This window comes from Neovison vison, chromosome 6, assembly GCF_020171115.1.
Source record: "Neovison vison isolate M4711 chromosome 6, ASM_NN_V1, whole genome shotgun sequence".
Classification (NCBI taxonomy): Eukaryota; Metazoa; Chordata; class Mammalia; order Carnivora; family Mustelidae; genus Neogale; species Neogale vison.
This window is the reverse complement of record NC_058096.1, coordinates 136,330,643-136,352,341: the sequence shown is the minus strand read 5'-3', so window position 1 is coordinate 136,352,341 and position 21,699 is coordinate 136,330,643. Positions and strand designations below refer to the sequence as shown.

Genomic DNA, 21,699 nt, shown 5'->3' with positions numbered 1-21,699 from the left:
TACAATTAATAAGAGAATGGGTCCACAAGCTGTGAGAGCACGGAACATACCATGGAGCACTACCCAGGGATATAAAGGAACTGACTGTTCATGCATGAAACAACACGGAGGAGTCTCAAAGGCACCGCGCTGAGCAGAAAAAGCCAAATCCTAAGGAGTACTGCCCATGTGATAGAAATCAAACCAGTTGCTACCACTGAGGCATGGGGACCGAATGACTGGAGACAGGGAGCTTTTGGAGCTGATGGAAGTGTTCTGTATCTTGATGGGAGTATTGGTTACATTTGTGTATATATTTGTCAAACTTCAACTACACATGTCAGCTATGTGCATATGGGAACTTCATCTTGAAAAATAAGGAGCACTGGGTGTTATGCACAAACAATGAATCATGGAACACTACGTCAAAAACTAATGACCTGCTGTATGGTGACTAACATAACACAATTAATTAATTAGTTAATTAATTAAAAAGATAAAAATAACAAAAAATAAATTTTGCACAAACAATGAATGATGGAATACTACATCAAAAACCAATGACCTGCTGTACGGTGACTAACATAACACAATAAAATAATTAATTAATTAATTAAAAATATATAAAATAAGAGAAAATAAATAAAAATGAAAACAAAAATGTGATCATATACAAAAATACAATGACGGTTGGTTGAAGTTCTCAATTGCAAATGAAAATCCAAGTCTGACTGTATGTTCTGCACAACTCAAGTTGGTCCAAGGCAGTTTAACCTAGGAAAAAACTGAGGGAGAATTGTAACCTTCACTTAAAATGTTCCATTATATTTTTCTTTTCTTTTTTTTTTTTTTTAGTCTTTCCAGAGCACACTACATCATATGGGATGACCCTGGTGTGTCTGTGTGATGCCAAAAGCCCTGCAGAAGCCTGGGACTCTTTCTGCTGAAGGCCAGTGAGCCAACTGGTCTGCAAAGTCAGGCCAGTGTCTGTGACTCCCCATCCCTTCCCTTGGGAGACGGCACTGTTTGGACACGGTAGACTGAGGTACCTGTGGGATGTCCTGAGAGAGCCACCTGCAAGGGTGTGCTCCCATTCTCCAGAGCACACTCTACAGGCCTGAACTCAGGAAAGAGATCCTGGCTGAAGGTGCAGACTGTTCATCCTACCTGCACATTGCTCCAATTCATGAGGGTGCTGTCCTAGCTCTCCATCCTGGAAGGCTCCCCCAAATCATGGTGCTTTCACTACCTGCCAGCACTTTCCTCCTATGTATGTCAGGTGCTCCCATCTATCTTTAACAACTCATAAAGCACTTTTATTTACTTCTTTATTTATTAAAGATTTTATTTATTTATTTGACAGAGAGAGACCACAAGTAGACAGAGAGACAGGCAGAGAGAGAATGGGAAACAAGCTCCCTGCTGAGCAGAGAGCCTAGTATGGGGCTCAATCCCAGGACCCTGAGATCATGACCTGAGCTGAAGGCAGAGGTTTAACCCACTGAGGCACCTGGGAGCCCATAAAACACTTTTAAATGCATCACTTATTTCAGTATTTACAACAACATAAAAGAATAGATAGAGCAGGTGTCCTTAGTCCCATTTTACAGAGGAGCAGTTTCTATTGAAGGATTAAGTGTGTTTCCAAAAATTGGGGTTCATGTTAAGAGGCAAACTCACATTTCCAAACTCTAAAACCAGGCTCTCTTCACCATCTCGTGCTATCTCTTGGTTAAACAAAGTCCCAGCACAATAAAAGAGAAAGAAAGGGAAGGAAAGGGAAAGCAAGGGAAGGGGGAGGGAGGAAATAGGGTAATAGGTGTAAAGGAAGGAGAGAATAAAGGAGGGATGGAAGGAGGGAAAGGAGGAGGGGGGAAGGAAAGGAGGCAGGCAGTTTTGAAAAGGTTTAGCGTAGTCTATGTAACAGAGAATTTGGGAAACAAAATCCTGGCTCTACCTGTAATGAACCATGCTACTCTGAGCAAGCCTTGCAACCTCTCTGTGCTTGGGTACTTCCATGTAACATGGAGACCCACCTCCTAGGAACTACTGAGAGGAGACAACAGAAGAATTTGCCGAGTACCCAGGGGCACTGCCAGTTCACAGTGACTGCTTTACACCTTTTAGTTCTCTTTTCATGAATTCATTTCAATGACCTAAATGTGCTGAGTTCTTCAGCCCCACTACCAGGTCTATGTTCTGAGGACATTTAATTCACACTTTCATGATCACCTATGTATTTGCTACTATGTCCACACTGAAGATCATCAGAAACAATGCACAACCTCTACACACAAGAGCTACCCTCATGAAAGTTCACCCAAGAAACTAGGTAAACAAAAAATACCTGGTCAGGTGAAAAGATGTGTAATTCAATTTAAAACTTTAAAATTAAAAATCCTCCATTCTGAGTCCCATGTTCATTAAAGCAAATATTAAAGAATTCAAAAATGTCTGCTAGAACACATCTTCCTAGACTCTCCCATGCACTTTAAATCTAAGCAATATGGAAAAGGTGAGGCAAATATTTGATGATTTCATTGGTTTTGAGGTGGTGTTGTCTCAACATCTTCTCATCCAATAGTATGGTCCTATACCAAAATCATTCAGAGTTTGTAGCCACCCATAGAGGCATGTCAACTGGGACATGGGCACAGAGACAGTAGTGATGGCTGTCTTCAGAGGAAAGCCATCCACTCCCAAGAGCAGAAGAGGTGCTGTGTCACTCTTTAGTCACTGATGGCTTCAAATAATATTTTTCCCCAACACATACACATTCCCAAGACCATGCATTTGTGCAGAGCCGCTGACTACTAGCCACTAAGACCACACAACCTCAAAGAAAGACAGTGCCCACCTCATCAAGCTACTGCAGTGGCAACTTCACTGTGTTTCATACACTTCTGCCCAAACCAAGCATAAAGCAACTCTTCCACAGAGAACAACATGTGACTACAGTGGTGCTAAGAGAAGAGTCCACAATCAGAAGACACTAAATAAGTTCGTGGCTTGCCAATATTTGAGTTTCCAGGAAATGAAGCATGATACACAGATGGCCTTAATGATTCCTAGAAAATATTAAGACTGGTGCTTCAAGCTACACATAAAACCTACCATACAGGTTGACAAACAATCTACACTGATCCATCTGTTGCACAGACATTTAGGGCATGTCTACTACGGGCCAGACCCGGAGCCCAGAGCCTGGGACCCAAAACGGAGGAAGATGTGGTTCTTGTTGATGGTCCTGGTGAGGAGAGAAGCTGAATAATGCAGGAGAAACACACACTACGATGCTAAAATTGGTCTCAATGTAAATTAGTGGCCACAAATTCCAAACAGTCTTAATGTTGACTGGCATACTATATGCCCCAGCTCTACCTAAACTCTTGACCTTTGGTGACCATTTTCATTACAAAATTTTTGTGTCTGGCTTGGATTTCCCAGTTGAACTCTAGATGAAAATATACAAATGCCAACTTGACATCTCGACTTGGATGTCTAAAAACAATCTCAAGTTGAAGATGCTTAAGACAGAGCTCTCAATTCCAGCTGCCTGCCAACCCTCTGCTTTTTTGTCTTCTCCACTCAGGGAAAGGCAACTTCATTTTTCCTAGTCACCCAAGCCACAGACTTCACAGTCCTCCTTGATTCTGTTCCCACTTACATTGCCTATCCCAGTAACAAAATGCCACTCCCATTGGCTCTACCTTTGATCTGTTTCCAGGATCTGATCACCACTCACCACCCCACTGACCCTCACCTACTCTGAGAAAGCATGACCTTTTACCTGCACTGCTGCCTCCTCTAAGTTCCACAGCTGCTTGTCCCTCCTTTCTATGATGCCTTACCCATAGAGCAGTCACAGTGACCCTACAAAGCGGACGTCAGGTCATGTCATCCTGTGCTAAAAATTCTGTGATTCCTCAACCTACAATAAGATCCAGGGCTTCCCCACAGATTCCCCACTTATGACATGTTTTGGGCTCAGGCTGTTGCTAAGACTTTGTTCCATACAATGCTTCCCTGGCTCATTCCCTCTTAGCTCCTCAGAAGACATACAAGGCATGTCCTTGAGTCAGAAAGATGACATCTGTGGTTCCCTCTGCTGTGCTTAATGTCACCCCAGATAGCAGCACAGCTCCCTCCCTCACTTCTTTCAGATTTCTGCCCAAATGTCCCCAGAGAGGTCTTCCCTGAGCAGCCCATGGAAAAACAGCACCTGCCACCCCACACTGGGCTCTGCTCCCTTCCCTGCTTTACTTTACATTGTGCTTCTCACCATTATTGAACATATATAAATACATTTTTCTTTGTTCATTTCCTCTGCCTCTCCTCCTTCTAGAGCAGAGTCATCCAATAGAAATATAATTTGAGACATATACATAATTTTGAATTTTCTAGTAGCCATACTAAAGGAAATAAAAAGAAATAGGGAAAATTACTCATAGTGTTTTTTTGTTTAACCTCATATAGCCAAAACATGAGTATTTCATCCTTGCACAGGGGCCATGCTAATCTTCTCTGTATCGTTCCAATTTTAGTATATGTGCTGCCGAAGTGAGCACAACATGAGTATTTCAAAGTGAAATCAATAAAAAGTTATTAATAAGATATTATACCTTTTTTGGTATTAAATAAGAAATCTTGTGTGTATGTTACACTTAAGTGTATCCCAATTCAGGCTCACCACATTTCAAGTGCTCGGTCACCACCTATGAGTGGTGGCTATGGTATTCATCAGCTTAGTTCTGGAATATAAACTCCATGGAGCAAAGAATGGTTTTGCTCACTATTTACCCAACAGCTTCAACAAGGCCTACCACATGGTCTGCAAATAGATTAATTATTTAATCAACAGGGCTTTTTTTGGTCTTCCCTCTAACAAGCACATGTTGAATATAAACAATAGAAGAGACTAACAAAACATGGTAAAAATAAAGATGATTATACCATAGTGCTTATAACCTAGCAAGGGAGACAATACTGTAAAGAAACAAAGTCTGAAGTATCCTAATGGAAAAGGAAAACAATCCACACCAATTTTAAGCTAAGTGGGAAGGACATGGTTGGGGCTCAGATATGGCACAACGCTGGCTACTTGGAGGAGTGGAGGCAGAAGGTCATAAAGATTATGGCAATTCCCAGGATGAGAGTGATAAAAGTTAGACTCAAGAGAAGGTCAGGGACAAATGGTGAGGAGGCAGAATCAACATTGCCTGGCCCAGCTCTGTGTGGGGACCAAATCAGGGGAGGAATCACAAAGACTGGGGTTTTGAGCTCAGCAGCTAAGGAAGAAGACAGTACTACAATAAACCCATACAATCCCGATGGGTGACAGATGAATGAGGACAGCTAATGATGACTGACCGTCTAGTTTCAACACATTAGACCCAACATATAACCTCACTTCGGGCACTCTGACTTCTTCCACATTTAGACATTTCTACCCAGCTGAGTAGCAATGATATCTCCCAGAACACTCCACAAGGAAAAACCAATTGGAGTCAGAAGGGCCCCTCTTCCGGCCTCAGTTTCCTCCTCTATAAAATTAGGAGGGTGGTGCTGGGCCAGGTGATCACAGCCTGGTCCAGTGGGCCCTTTTCCTGTCCCAGTACTTCAGTGCCCTTTTCCTATACCAAAGAAGCTGTGCTTTCCAGCAACAGATTGTACAGGTCTAATTCTTTTGTACAGGAAATTTAAAGCCAAGAGCAAGCTCAAAACAGCCACTGTTCTCACAAACTTTCTACAGCTAAAAATGTAGAGGTTGAGGAGCCCAAAGAAAATCTTGATGGGGAGTGTGATGAGTCACATTCTGAACTGACATTTATGATGCCCAGCGCTGGTGAATCTTTCTACAAAGGACAGGGCTTTCTTCCTGACAGAAGTGTATGTATATGACATAAAGACTTCAAACTTAGGGCCAGCAGCAAGGAACACTCTCGGGAAAGCTGTCTCATGGTACCCAGGAGGGCAATAGAAGCATCTCACCTTAGCCGTTCTTCCTCTTTTTTTCGAAGATTGAAGTCTCGCTGAACCACCTGGAGAACATGCTCTGTTTCATCATCGGTCAGACCAGACAGGTCCAGCTTCCTCCCCATGATTTAATACCAAGTACAGATGATGACACAAGACCTGAGAAATTAAGGAGAGATCACAAATTGAGGGCAAGGAGAAAGCTCTACCAGGACAAAAATCAACCCACTTTGTCATTAACACAGAATTAATACAGCTTGATCTAAGGTAGTATCTTGCTCTGCTGTCACATTCAGCAAAGAGTTACAGACAATTTTGGTGAACTTCAGAGAGAGGGAGAAGGTACCTGAGTATCTGCCAGTTTCATTCATCCCACCCAACACATAAGTTAGAAAAAAATGCATAATCACTTTTTTCAACACAATGAAGCAAAAGGGTTAGTGTGGATTTCCACAAAATGCCAAAGGACAGGATCCAAAAATTCTAAATTTTTGTGACTTGAAGTTTGTTTGTTTTTTTAAGATTTTATTTATTTATTTGATAGAGAAGGGGAGAGAGAGAGAGAGAGAGATCAGGCAGAGAGGCAGGCAGAGAGAGAAGGGGAAGCAGGCTCCCTGCTGAGCAGAGAGCCCGATGCGGGGCTTGATGTGGGGCTCAATCCCAGGACCCTGAGATCATGACCTGAGCTGAAGGCAGAGGCTTAACCCACTGAGCTACCCAGGCACCCCTGTGACTTGAAGTTTTAAATTGTAAGTATTATGTGTAATTACAAAATATAATATATTCTAGTATTTTAAAAAATATCCTATATACACTATATTCCTTTAAGTTTTCATCATGACTATAAAATATAAACTAGAAATCAATAAACTATTTTCTGCAAAAGGAAAAAGTACAGTAAAATAATCTTATTTAGCCATTTTCTCAGCAGTAGAAAAGGTGATATTTCAAAGAAGCACACTCCAGCAGTGTTTACCTAGAAATTATAGGAAACTCTATTTTTAAAAGTCATTTTTAATGAACGGCTGAGCCCAGGTATGAAATCAAATACATAATTCCCCCAAATTGCCTAGAACTGAAGACCATAAACATGATGCAACCAACCTCAATAAAGTATTAGTGGAACCAATCCAGCAAAATTTCAAAAAGATTATTACATATAACAACCAAGCAGTTTTATCTAAGCAATTCCAGGTTAGTTCAACATTCAAAAATCAACCAGTGTAATTCACCACATTATCAAACCATATGATCATTTCAATGCCCATTCATTACAGAAGCCCTCTGCAGACTAAAACTACAAGGAAACTTCCTCCCTTATATAAAGGGCATTTTCAGAAAAAAGAAAGAAAATATAAATTAAAATTAACATCATACTCAGTGATGAAAGAGGGCATTTGTTGTGATGAGCACTGGGTGCTGCATATAAGTGATAAATCACTGAATTCTACTTCAGAAACCGATATTGCCCTGTATGTTAAGTAACAACATTTAAATAAAAAAATAAATAAGTAAACTAGAGGGGCAGCAATTAAAAAAAAAAAAAGACTGAATGTTCTCCCTTAAGATCAGGAACAAGGCTTGAACATCTACTCTCCTTACCTGTACTCATTATGGAATGTCTTTATTATAAAGCTACATTAATCAAGACAGAATGGCATTGCCATATGGGTAGGTGTATTAGTTTGCCAAGGCTGCTATAACAGAGTACTATAAACCAGGTGGCTTGAACACAAGAATCAATTTTCTCACAGGTCTGGAGGCTAGAAGTCTGAGATCAAGGATTGGCAGACTTGGGTTCTTCTGAGGCCACTGTTCTTGCCTTGGAGATGGCTGTCTTCTTCCTGTGTCTTCACACAGTCTTCCCTCTGTACATGTCAATGTCTAAATTTCTTCTTATAGGGGCATCAACCATACTGGATTATAGTCCGCCCTAATAATCTCACTCTAACCTGCCTATTTAAATATCTTATCTCCAAAAACAGTCACAATATGAGGTAAAGGAGTTAAGACCTCAACATATGAATTTTGGGGTGACACAACTCAGCCCAAAAGCTTTCACATTTTGGTCTCCCAAGTTCAGGTTTTTCTCACATGTAACATATATTCATCCCATTCTAGTAGCCATAAAAGTCTTAGCCCATTCCAGCATCAACTCTGAGTACAAAATGTATCTCCTCTAAATATCACCTAATTAGATACAAGTGAGACTTGAGCAATGATTGATCCTGAGGTAAAATTCTTTTTGCAGCTGTGAACCTGTGAAACTTAGCATGTTATCTTCCTCCAAAGTGCAATATATAGGAGAGGCATTGGATTGACATTCCCGTTCTAGATGGGAGAAACTAGAAAGAAGAAAGGAGTCTTGGGTCTCAAGCAAGTCTGAGCACAGAGGAAATTCCCTTAGATTTTAAGGCTCAAGAATAATTCTTTTCTTCTGTACGCCCCAGAGTGGCCCTACCTCTTGAGCCCACCAGGGTGGCTATCCCACCCCCTGAGCCCGGTGTGTAGACACAGTAGCTCGGCCCTCTGTAACTGAGGAAGAGAGAGTCCACCCACCAGGCCATGGAGGCAATGGCAGCCCTGGGGACCTCAGAATGCCTTCAGGATCATTCTTACCCCTTCTTGAAGGATAACACCTGTTATTGGCCCATCCTGTAGAATCTCAGAAGGCCATCAGGCTCCCTTCATTTCATCCTGTCTCTCTAGTTTAAACAGTCAGTGCTTCCGCTCATAATCAATTCTCAAAAACTTTGTTGACTTCCCACACAATGCATAGAAAGTTAAGCCATCAAACATGAAGGTCCTCTACCACTCTTTCCTGGGTAACCAAAGCTCTATTCCTGGTTTCTGCTGAAATGGCTGACTGGGTCCCTGAGTCACACTCATAATCTACTGTAGCAAGTGGCTGTCCGGCCACACCCTTGATGTTTCCTCCAGGCATACTTCCTCATTTTTTTGCAACATGGGTAGACTGAGAACGTTCCAGATCTTTACGTTCTACTTCCTTTTGATTAACAATCCTTATTTAATTTCACTCTCTGCTCTTGCATTTTACTATAAACAGCAAGGGCAGACAGGCTGTACTTCAACACTTGGCTTGGAATGTCTCCTCACCTAAATACCCAAATTCATCACCTAAAAATTCTACCTTCCACGAAACACTAGAACACAATCAGTCAAGTTCTCTGCCGCTTAGAGCAAGGATCCAATTCCTCCACTTCCAATAACATGTTTCCCCATTTCTGCCCGAGAGCTCACTTTTAACATTCATATTTCTACCCCCGTTCTGTTCACAATAATACCCGTGTTCTCTCAGATGATGGAAGCTCTCTCTCCAGCCTCCTCTCTTTTTCCTGATCCCTCAGCATAACCACCTTCACCACCAATCACATTACCACCAACAGGCAAACTGGCTTTTTCTAGAATGAGCCACAGGATGCTTCTGCCTCTGCCCATTAGCAGCTTCCAAAACTGTTCGCACATGTTTACATAGAAATGGCAAATACACATATGAAAAGATGCTTAACTTCATCGGTAATTACAGAACTGCTCATCAAAACCACATTTCACACCCATCAAAATAAAAAGTCTTTATCAAGTGTTGATAGGAAGTGGGATGATGGCAGCTTCCATAGAGTACATACAAATTGGTGCAATTGCTTTGTGACATGATGAAGTATCAGTTTCAAAGCTGACGAGGCACATACCCTATGAACTGGCATTTCCGGTATAATGATGCAAATATACAGCAAGAGATAGGAATTTGGTTGGATCACATGAAATTTCTAAGTCTGTACCATTCTGATTTATAAAAAATACCTATTTCACATAGTTCAACCCAATAGAAGATATTACTAGCAGTCGCTTCAAAAAAGCAAAAAGGAAAACAAATGAAATAAAACCTGGAAATTACCTCAAACATCCATAAATGGGAGGAAGATAAACAGTATGTATGTATGTCACATGATGGAGTTCTCTATTTCAGTGAAAAAGAACACACTGTAGGTACGATACACATCCACATGGATGAATCTTAAAAACATAATGTTGAGACAGAAAAGCATGCCACATGAACACACATGTACAGCATGCACACTATAATCCCTTTTATAAAAACTTCAAAAATGTAGAAAGCCAAAATATTTTAGGAATAAGTGTGGTAAAACTATAAAGAGCAAGAGGGGACCTCTGAGGTTGAGAGAGGATTTGCTTGTGGATAATCATAGAAGCTTCACAGTTCTCACTGGAAAGATAGTAATACTCTCTTTTTAAGAAGGTGCTACTTGGGGAACATGGGTAGCTCAGTTGGTTAAGCATCTGCCTTCAGCTCAGGTTATGATCCCAGGGCCCTAGTATCAAATCCCACATTGGGCTCCTGGCTCAGCAGGAAGTCTGTTTCTCCTTCTTCCTCTGCCTCTCCACCTGCTCATACTCTCTCTCTGTCTCAAATGAATAAATAAAGTCTTTAGAAAAAAAAAAGAAGGTACTACTTATTATTACTACTATTATTATTAAATAATTATCATATAATTGAAATATTAATACTTCTTGTTTTACAATTTTTATTATGAAGAGGTTCAAGTCATACACACTTCTGTCTATAAGGTATCTTTCTTTTTTTTCTGTCTATAAGGTATCTTTCTTTTTTTAAAGATTTGTACTTATTTATTTGACAGAGAGAGACACAGTGAGAGAGAAAATACAAGCAGGGGGAGTGGGAAAGGGAGAAGCTGGCTTCCTGCTGAGCAGGGAGCCTGATGCAGGGCTCAATTTCAGGACCCAGGGGTCATGACCTGAGCCGGAGGCAGACACTTAATGAGCCACCCAGGCACCCTGTAAGGTATCTTTCATAGGCATATAAAGTAAGCCTAACTTTAAACAAAACTAATCTAATTTCATCATAAATTATAGCAAACACTGTCCAAGGAATATGCTGAGAATTATAATAAAGATTACAATAATGATTTTGATAAATAAGTCATGAAGAGGAGAACTACAGCATATAAAATATAGTCAGTAGTATTTTAATAACACTGTGTGGTGACAGACGGTGATGACTCTCATTGTGGTGAGCACTGGGTAACGTACAGAACTGTCAAATCACTACACTGTACACCTGAAATTAATATAACATTGTAGGTCAACTATACTTCAAAAATAAAAATAAAGATTTTTGATAGATCTACCATTATTGGTTGAACACCTACTATGTTCCAGATGCTTTAGCATTTAGTATATGTATGTGTATGTATATGTATACATATTTGGGTGTGTGTGTTACACTTGATATTCTTAACTCCCACAAAATTCTATAGGCAACCATGACCACTACCACAACTCATATATGAGAAGTGTGGACTCACAGTAACATGTTCTGACTGTAAGAGAGATAAATAACAAATGACAGCTAAGGTCTGACTGTGTCTAACCTTAGAGTCCATCTGGCTCAGATGTCCATACCTTTACTACATACATGGGCCTTCCTGCGAGATGCAGAGGAAAACTCTGGATCTCAGGCTTTCACAGGTGGGGTCCAGAGTTCCTACCCTCTCCTTTTGCATGTGATGGGTAAGAATAGAAACTCCCATTACTTGGTTCCTATTCAGACAAAGGTGACCTGCCCATTTAGTTTCCAAATAATGGCAATAAACACACAGAACAGACAAGTTTCCATCATTAAAAGTCTTCTATTAAATGATTTAAAACCTCATGCCTGTATGATGCAAACCAACTTCAAGATTTAACCAAATCACAACAGGAATTCCAACTATTTTTTAAAATATTTTCTTTTCATGCCACTTATGCTATTTGTTAAAGTAAATCTGTGGCCTACCTTGCCCATGTGATGTCGGGGTTGGGAGCGGGGAGAAAGTGCATCTGCTGGTTGGCAAAAATAAATTAGAAGTAAGGCTCCACTCTTAGGCTGCAAGGCAAAAGGGAACCTCATAAGCTGCCATCTTCAAGCCCCTCGATGAGCAGGAAGAAACAAATCAGAGGGCACAGGGAAAATGCAGACTGATTTCTTCCTTCAAAACACCCCATTACAGGTAATAATGGCACTCTAGAATTTCCCCCAAGTTGACATATCTGTCCCTTTCACTTCACTTCACTGGCTTTTGGTTTCTGAGAATTCTAAATGAGCTTCTAAGATGCCCAGTTAGTGGAAGACAGAAGTGGCGGCTTTGATCACCTCAAATCTAAAAAGAATGATCAGAGCTCAAAAGGGATAAATGCTTCCTGTAAAGATATAAATAAAGTAGCTCTAAATGGACAAGGCAGAGAACAATGAGAAAACCTTTTGGGGGAAATGAGGAAAACATCTTCCTTTTCTACAGTAAACACAATTAGATTTCCCGTGCAACAACAGAAACAGCATCTCAGAGCTGGAGAAGCCTCACGTTCATGAATCACAGATCACTTTAGGTATGATGCCCTTATTAACAGATGAGAGAGGGTAAGCACATGAAAAGGAAGAGGTTTCCCCAAGACACAAAGCTGGTTCAAAAGCAGCTGACTTCCAGAACAATGTTTTCCCTCCTGGATTTCTCTGGCTTATACTCTGCTAAGATGGCAGCAGAGAGAATACAATATTGTATTAACACATACTTCTGGTGAACTACATGCTGTATTTTTCATCTGACTTCTTCCCTTAATAGGGCACAAAATTCTTTCCTTTTAATGCATCTCTATGGGTACCAAATATTCTGTTATGTGGCTGTACAACAACTTAACCAATCATATTTGCATACTTTGTTTATTTCCAATACTTTTCTATCATAAACAACACGAAGATGAGCATCTTTGTACAAATATAGTTGTACAATCTTGAAGAATTCTTAGATTGAAATAGCTGGGTCAATGTTTAGTCACATTTGATAATTACTGCCAATTGCCATGAAAACATTTACTCTTGTCTGCCTTTTACCAGGATATATGAGTGCTTGTGTTCCTCAAATCTTATTAAATAAAAACAAGAAGTTGTTATAATTAGCAGTGCTTTGATTACTAGTGATATGGAATATTTCATTACACCATGTTTTGAATACCGATACTTGCAGAACTGCCTTTTCTCATGAGCTAAAGATAATTTTATCTTTTAGACAATTTTATATATTTCTTACTATTTTAAAAGGATGCTAAGTATATTAAAATAATCATCTGTCCTGTTTTTCCCCAGATTGTCACTTGCCTATTAATTGTATTCATCTTGGGTTTTGCTACATGAACTTGCTTGATTTATGCAGTAAAGGTTGGGTGTTGTTTTGTTATCATCAAGTCTCTATCAGCTTCTACCTATTCTCAATTCCTTTATGAGAATATCTAATACTGTAAAGATGACAGATCATCCCCAAATTTACTAATACATTAAAAAATGGTCAATAAAAAATTCATTTGAATTTTTACTCCTACTTTGGTAAAAAGGTTTCAGAGTTCACCTGGAGACATAAATGGGTAATGTTAGCCAAACGATTATGAAAAAGAACAATAATGAGAGGTGATTTGCGATTCCAGGTTTTAAGGTGTGCTACTGGCTTGAGATCACCTGGTAGATCGGTAGCTCAGGACAGAAAGTCCCGAGGAAGACCCATAAGTGTCTATCTGTCTGTCTATCTATCTATCTACCTATCTTTCCATCTATCTGTCTGTTCATGGATCATCCAAGTCAGATAGATTGGCCAATAAATGGTTGGGACAGTTGGCTTATCATATCAGGTTTGTGAGCTTTCTAAGGACATCTGTTAGTGAGTTAAAGAAACTGAACTGACAAAAAGAAATGAAGAGCAAAATTGCTGAAATGAAAAAGCATTTGATGTATAGCAGCACTATTAATAATAAAAACAAACTAGAACTATACAAATACCCTTCAACAGAAGACTAAAATTATGGTATATTCACGAGTGGAATGCTACATAGTAACAAGCATGAGTAAACTACAACTACATAGAGCAGTATGACAATCTCGTGAATATTCTGCTGAGCAAAAATAAGCTAGACACAGAGAGTACTTAGTGATGATTCCAATTACACAAAGCTCAAAATCAAGCAAAACTATTCTGCAGTGTTAGAAGCAGGAGAGTGGTCATCATAAGGCAGGAAAATACTGGCTTTAAAGGGCAAGGTTGGGGAACTGGTAATGCTGTTTCCCGATCTGAGAACTAGTTACATAGATGTGTTCAATTTGTGAAAACCCACCAAGTACACACTTTTGATTTGTGTATTCTTCTATGTATGACATAGTTCAATAAAAAGTAGAAAATAATAGTATGAATAGAAAATCCTATGTAAACAGGTAAATTAGAAATACATTAGAAGATAACCACAACCACAAGAAATATTACCAATGGTTACATCTGAGTGCTGAAGTATCATATAATGCCATTTTTAAAAAATTTGCTTTTGCACATTTTTCCCCTTCTACAGTAAACACTGTTTGATTCTTGGGACACCAAAAAACCCCTTGTTTGAATAATTAAACAAACACCATTAATGATATGTATGAGGATATTCTCTTCAATGCTATTTACAATAGCAAATTTGTTTAAGCAACTGAAATGTCTAATGATAGAACGTTGGTTAAATTTGTTATGACGTATCTCTGAGATAGGGTACTAATGTGCTATAAAAATGGAATATTTTAAAAATATGATATATTGCTGACATGAAAAGATAATATACTTTTATTTACTTTATTGTATAAATACAAAATAAAAATGATTTATTACTATATGGAAAAATATTCACAACATATTTATGAACGAAAATTACAGATGGAAAACAATATTAAATGATCTCAATTGTTCTGTTTTTCTAGAAAAAAAATGTGTGTGAGTTCTACTGAAAAGAACCAAAGGATAAATAATATGCCAAAAGTTCACAGTTGTTATTTCTGGGCAATTGGATATTTTATAAATTTTAATTATTTTTTATGTTTTTCCTTATTTACGCTTTCCAACTTTCCCACAATGAATATGGATTACTTTCTTAATGAAAAATAAATATCATTTTGAAGAATAAAAGCCAGTAATAACTTTACCAGAAGATTATAATATAATAAGTGGTCTTGACATTACAAGGGGATCACCATAATTAAAATGTCAAAGGAGAAGCCTGATATTATCATATTCTAGAAAAGAGCCTGAAAATTTATCGCCACTCAATTATACTTAATTTCACATCAGTTATTGCTTCAGATAACCTAAAATAAGAACAGTTGCTAAAAAATCCCATTTTATGTCAAAGTTGTGAAATAATGCTTGGTGGATACTTTATTAATGGCAGCTAACAACTAATATCAATTCAGGTTCCTATTATGCTCCAAGAATCAACAAATACTTATATCTTGGGACTTGGAAAACCTTCAAAAACTTGAGGATGAGGAAAGGATAATTTGGAAATTTAGTGTAATTAATGCAAAATGGGTAAATCCTTCCAATCTCAATAAGCAAAAACAAAAACAAAAAAACAGTTTACCCTGAGGTCATCGGTAAACAGTATAATTCACAAAATTTGGGGAAGAGATAAGCCACCTATAACAGAGTTAGGGTCTTACATATGAAACCATGCAACCCATTCAAGACTGCGTTGTGTTTTAATTCTGTGCCTTGTTAAATCTGATTACAGCAGCTTAGACAGGAACCAAAACCAACTTCCATCATTCTCAGCTTCCATTTGAAAGTTTACCATATGACACAAGTGCTCACATGTATTTATTTACCTAACTTTCACAAGATATTATGGGAAAGGTTTCTTAAGGCAAGCATTAGAGAAAGTGACCTGTGTCAGCCCCCCCAGGAAAGCAAAGAGAGGTAGGTTATAACAAAGTGGTAGATGCCTGACAGCAGTTGTTCCTGAGGGATTTTCTTTATATTTTCAAAGTTCCCTACAGCGATATAAGGCTCATAACTTTAAAGTTAGAAGATCCCCCAAAAGGTAGAATTGTCTATTATATTCCTGGCTAGAAAAACAAACATAAGGGAGGACATTGACACTTCTATAGGAACCTAGTTAGTACAAACCTTGCAAATGAAAAAAAGGAACTCCAAAAATACTAAGTATATACATAACGGAAACTTCATCATCAAAGGTCAGTGTCCACACAAGTCACATTCTAGAAAGATACCTAGAACAGAAAAGTCAAGGATAAATGGTTGAATGAGATCTTTACAAACCCACAGTGTGTGTGTGTGTGTATGTGTGATATCATGAACCTAAAAGAGAGACAAAATTAAGAAGATTAACTTGCAATGTCCAAAGTCCTATAGGTGACAAAAGGTAAATACTGCTGGGGCTTCCCTCTTCAACCAAGGGAAGATATTGGCTAGAACTGAAAAGAAATTTCTTATTACTCCAAAAAATATATAAATGTTAGAGGACTCTAATTTAAGGCACTTGCTAACAGGGAAAAAAAGAAAAAAACAAAACAAAAACAAAAAACTTCATCTGGGAAGAAAGAAAACACCACACATATAAAATGTACTTTTCATTGTGTCTGTTCTTTGAAGCAAGTGGTACTTGGGCTGGAGGGCTCACTGACCTTAATTATTTCAACTTCAAGAGTTTATCCCTGCTATGACAGCCTGCTTCTCTAAGACTCATCCTTTACCTATAGACAGGAACAGCCCAGAGGACAAATCCTTACACCACTGGGCCACAGCTGATTGGACCAGGGATGGCAGAATGCTATTAGCATTCAGCTAGGGTATGTGATCTTGGTGGCCTGCAACAATTCCATCTGAAAATGCCACCAGATGACTTTTAAAATAAATATGTATTATTGAGCTCTTTGCAGTTTAAACAACATCTAGGTTGACTTCTAGTTTGAACTTGGTGTTTGAAAGTCAACATTTTTCCACTGTGTAATGGTTAGCACTCTGGACTCTGAAAGCCAACATTTCCCTCTTGTCATTCTGGAGATCACTGAAAAAGCAACAAGGAAAATGAAAAACAAAATGTAAATGAAATTTTACAGGACTGCCAGGAGACAATTAAGACTACAGAGACCAAATGTAAGCAGAAAGGCATCTAAAATAGAGGAAGAGAAGATAAAAGGTTCCAGAGAGAGCTTTCTTTAGTTGCAGGTCTCAGTAAGTACCCATGAAACTACCCTTCTCATAGGCAAAGGATACAAATTGAGGCACCAACTCTTGCTTGAAACAGGAGAGGTAGAGCAGTTGGCTCAATGAGCTTCTACAGACCTAGTGTTTTCTTTAGTTATTTCTTCCCCTCAAAGAAATGGCAACAATATACAAGGAATATATACAGAGAACACATGTTTCCCAGAAGCATTCTTTCTTTTGTACAGTAGAAAAAAACCAATCTTTTCATTACCAAAAAATAAGAGTCAAATCAAAACAAAACAGAAAATCTTCCTTTCTTCATTGGCTTTAGTGAAATAAAGCCCAGTTATAAAAAAAAATATTCCAGCTAGCCTGGACCACATCCCCAACCTCTATAAATCTTTCACAACAACTATTCTGGAAAATTAAACTCCTTTGATTATGAATAATAAAAAAGGAAAAACTCAGGAACTATATAAAAACACTAGAAGATAACAACAAATGAGTAATGAACAATGAATTTTGGAACATTTAAAAGACCAAAGTAAAATAAAGTGGAAAAAAATAAATGAGCAAGAAAGGCAAGAAGCAAGTGAAGATCTCTCATTGTAAGACATTTGATGAAGAAATGGAGTGACCATTTTTAAGAAATTAAAAACTTAGTGATCAAAGCACACCATGAATGAAGGAACAGGAAAAAAATATCAAAGTAAGAAGAAATGATAAAACGTGAATTCACGGCTTGGGAAAGAAGTAAGAGAAAATAACAACCACTGCAGAAATTAAGCCAAGAAGGCATGCCAGATAGCTGAGAAACTAGAGGAACAAAGTGAGACACATGGTGGGGGAAAATATGAGAAAGGGGACCAAAGTAAAACAGAAACAGAGTTATTAGAAAGACTGGGGAGAATCTTGCAGATAGGGGAGAAAAATAGAAGAGACCCCAAAGGAGGGAAGTGGAAATACTGGAACAAATACATTAGCAATTCCTGAAAATTCAGAGAGTACATTGGGTCCCAAGGAAAACTGATCTTTTACATTAAAAAAAATTTTTTTTTCTTTGAGAGAGGAAGAGAGAGGAAGGGGAGGTGCAGAGGGAGAGGGAGAGAGAGAATCTCAAGCAGACTTTCTGCTAAATGTAGAGGCCCTATGCAGGGCTGGATCTCATTACTCTGAGATCATGACCTGAGCTGAAATCAAAAGTTGGGCACTTAATCAACTGAGCCACCCAGACACCCCTAAACTTTTTAATTTTTTTAAACTGCAAAAATAATGAGTAACATAAGCATACCTCACACACCACTAGAATAATTCTAAAATGCATAACTAACTTAAAGGTAAAAAAATAAAATCATGAAAGCAATAAAAGAAAACAGGAGAAAATTCTTTCATAATCTCAGAGTGAGAAAAGCATTACTAAATATGACACAAAATTCATAAGCCATGGCAGATAATGGATAAATTCAACATAAAATATGAAATGTCTGAAAAAAGAGGAAAAAAACTGCAACCTACATGAAAGACAAAAAGATAATTTCCCTCAATATAAAAACTTTGACAAGTGGGTCAGAAGAAAAGAGCAAAAACCTAATACAAAAATGGACAAAGTGAGTAATAAAAATCATTAGAAATAGTGCAAAGAAAGAACTATAAATGGCTCATAAACCTATTAAACATAAAAAGACAAATGCAAATTTAAAGACTTTTTTTAACCCATCATATTTGCAAAGAGTCAAAATCTTTTAAAAAAAAGAGTGCCCATTTCTTCACAGACTTAGAAGTACCCTGTGATACTAAGCTTTTATTTATTTATGAGAGAGAGAGAGGGAACACAAGTTCAGGAGAGCTGGAGAGGGAGAAGCAGGCTCCCTGCTGAGCAGGGAGCCAGATATGGGGTTCTATATGAGGCTCAATCACAGGATGCTGGGATTATGATCCAACCGAAGGCAGATGCTTAACAACTGAACCACTGAGGTGCCCCAAATGGGAACTCTCATATGTTGCTCTTAGGATTATAAATGTACCATCTGTAGGGAGGGCAACTTGCCAATATCTATCAATATTATATGTAGGAAGGTAGGTAGACAGATACCCTTTCATTCGGGAATTCTACCTCTAAGAATTTACCCCACAGAGATAATACACATATCTTTAAGCAAAAGGACATATTCAGAAAGATCATTAGAGAACTAAGTGAAAAATAGTGATGGGATAGCCATACAACGGAAAACTAATCATCTGGTAGGGAAAAATGAAGAAACTTATGAATTAATACAGAAAATTCTTCAAATTTAGGATTAATTACAGGGTGCAAAATGATAGGTACAAAAAGCACAATCCAAAACAGTAAGTAGGTATACTACTCTATTATTTATATAAAATGAGAGGAACAAAATACATGTTTCTAATGTATATGTGTACACATATTTGTATATATATAAATAACTCTGGAAAAATTCACAGGAAAAACCCAGTAGCATGACTTACCTAAAGAGAAGGGTAACTGTGGTTGGTGATATGAAGCATGCTTTTAATGCTTTCAAAATTTTGAAAGATTTAAATGTGTTGTGTAGCCAATATTGTAAATTTAAATTATATATATATAATTTAAATATATTAAATTATATATATATAATTTATATTATTAAATTAAATAATTTAAATATATATAATTAAATTTAAATATAATTTATATATTCTGTTTTAAAAGAAATAAGCTGATCAAGGTACCCCATGCATAAAATCTTTTCATCATTCCCTCTAGCTTGGGGATAAACTTCAGAGGACTTGGCTTACCAGCAAGGCCCTTGAAGACCTCATCCTAACCTGCTCTCTCTCTGGGCTTTTGACCTTCCTTCTGGATCACTATGAACCAACTACCTACACTGAGTTACTTATCAGAACACATCCTGCTCTCTCTTGCCCCTATCCTTAAATGTGTTGATGTTGTGTTATTGTCTCATAAGTCCTTGAGGATCTGCTTTTTTTTTTTTTTTTTTTTGTCTGTTTTCACTCTGCTGTTCAGATTGGGCAAATTCTATCTATCTATCCTTCGTGTACACTGACTGATCCTCTGTCATCTCCATTACAGTTTTTCAATTCATCCAGCATTTTTTTTTCTTTCCATTGTTAAATTTTTCAGTTCTGTAGTTTCTTTTTTGGTTCTTTTTTTATATATATATAACTCTCTTTATTGTCATTTCCTATTTTTCATTTGTTTCAGGTGGATTTGGAGATTTACTGAAGCATTTTTATAATGGCTGCTTTAACATTCTTGTCAGATATTTCCAACATTTGATTCATCTTCACATTAGTATTAGTAATTGTCTTCTCTCATTCAAAGTGTAATATCCCAGTTCTTCGTATGATGAGTATTCTTCATTTGTATCCTGGACATTTTTTAAAAAGATTTTTTACTTATTTGACAGACAAAGATCACAATTAGGCAGAGAGGCAGGCAGAGAGAGGGGAAGCAGGATCCCCGCTGAGCAGAAGGCCTAAAGCAGGGCAGGGCTTGATCCCAGGACCCTGGGATCATGACCTGAGCCAAAGGCAGAGGCTTAATCCATTGAGCCACCCAGGCACCACTGCAACCAGGACATTTTGGCTATTATGTTAGGAGACTCTGGGCCCTATTTAGTTATTCTATTACAACAGGCAGTCCCTCTGTCTAGGTTTATTTAGCACAAGGTCCTGTCCTACTTTTTTAGACTAAGGGTCCAATGACAATTTAATTTTCATAGTCTTCAAAAATCCTCTTGGCTTACCTAGTGCCAATGAGGTTCACATTGCTCCCTGCTGTGCAACATGAGGTGGTGCATTCGGTTTCTCTAGACCAGAATGCCAGGTGCCTCTCAGTAGGGTAAGGAAGACTCCACCTGTGAAACTAAAAAGGCTTCCACCAGGGCTAAGCCGGTATGGCAGGATTCTTCTCAATATGTTGAGGTGGGAAAAAGGTGTCAGCTCCATGGTAAATGAAGAGGCTTCCCAGGCTGGGCACTTGTGGTGGTAAGATAACCCCAGCCTGTGATGATGAGTGCTTCTCAACCCAGGTACTTGCTGATCAGTGATGAGGGGGTCTCAAACCCAACAGGGAAGAAGGGCACTTCCTGTGTCCACTTGATCCTCCACTGATTCCAAATTCCCAATTTCCACTTGATTCCCCAATCCCTGCTTGGCTCCCAGATGATTCCCCTTGTGGAGTGTGCCATGTTCACCTGCTGTTGCTGTAGAACTTCTGTTCAATCTGGGGAAGAAATGAGCCTACCAAGAGGTTGGAGTTCAGGAAACAATGCGCCCGAGTCGTCTTCTGATAGTGATTCAGGTATCCTAAGATGTTCTGCCACTACATTGTTTTTCCAGTCCTGGGGTCCCCAAATAGTTTGCTTTCACTGCTCTCCCTTCAGAATTCTCCTTTGGTTGTTGTATTAGTCATGGTTCTCCAGAGAAGCAGAATCAAAAGGATAGAGTGAAGAGGGAGAGAGAGATTTATTTTAATGAACAGGGTCATGCAATGGTGGAGGCCTGGCGATTCTAAGATCTGATGGGGAAGTCTTATAGGCTGGAGATTCATGGAGGAGTTAGAGTTTGACTCCAAAGGCAGTCCTCTGGCAGAATTTCTTCTTGCTTGGGGTAGAGAGGTGAGGGTGTCAGTCTTTGTTCTATTAAGGCCTCCAATTGAATG

General features: G+C 38.5%; 1 protein-coding gene and 1 non-coding gene across 9 annotated transcripts in view; both read right to left on the bottom strand.

The window, feature by feature from the left end:
• The window catches only part of LOC122908965 (myosin VIIA and Rab interacting protein), a 402,240-nt gene that overhangs the window by 331,786 nt on the left and 48,755 nt on the right, over nt 1-21,699 (bottom strand). For 7 of the 8 annotated variants that reach the window (XM_044252420.1, XM_044252421.1, XM_044252414.1 and 4 more), the window contains 2 exons: nt 11,792-11,881; nt 5,971-6,114 (listed from right to left, as the gene is read on the bottom strand). In XM_044252420.1, the coding sequence (XP_044108355.1) occupies nt 5,971-6,080 (110 nt within the window). In that variant the 5' untranslated portion in view covers nt 6,081-6,114; nt 11,792-11,881. The remainder of the gene's footprint in view (nt 1-5,970; nt 6,115-11,791; nt 11,882-21,699) is intronic. The other variant, XM_044252413.1, reaches the window with a different exon arrangement.
• On the bottom strand, nt 4,441-4,547 carry LOC122910981. The gene has a single exon (XR_006385330.1). It is a non-coding gene; the product is annotated as a U6 spliceosomal RNA (small nuclear RNA).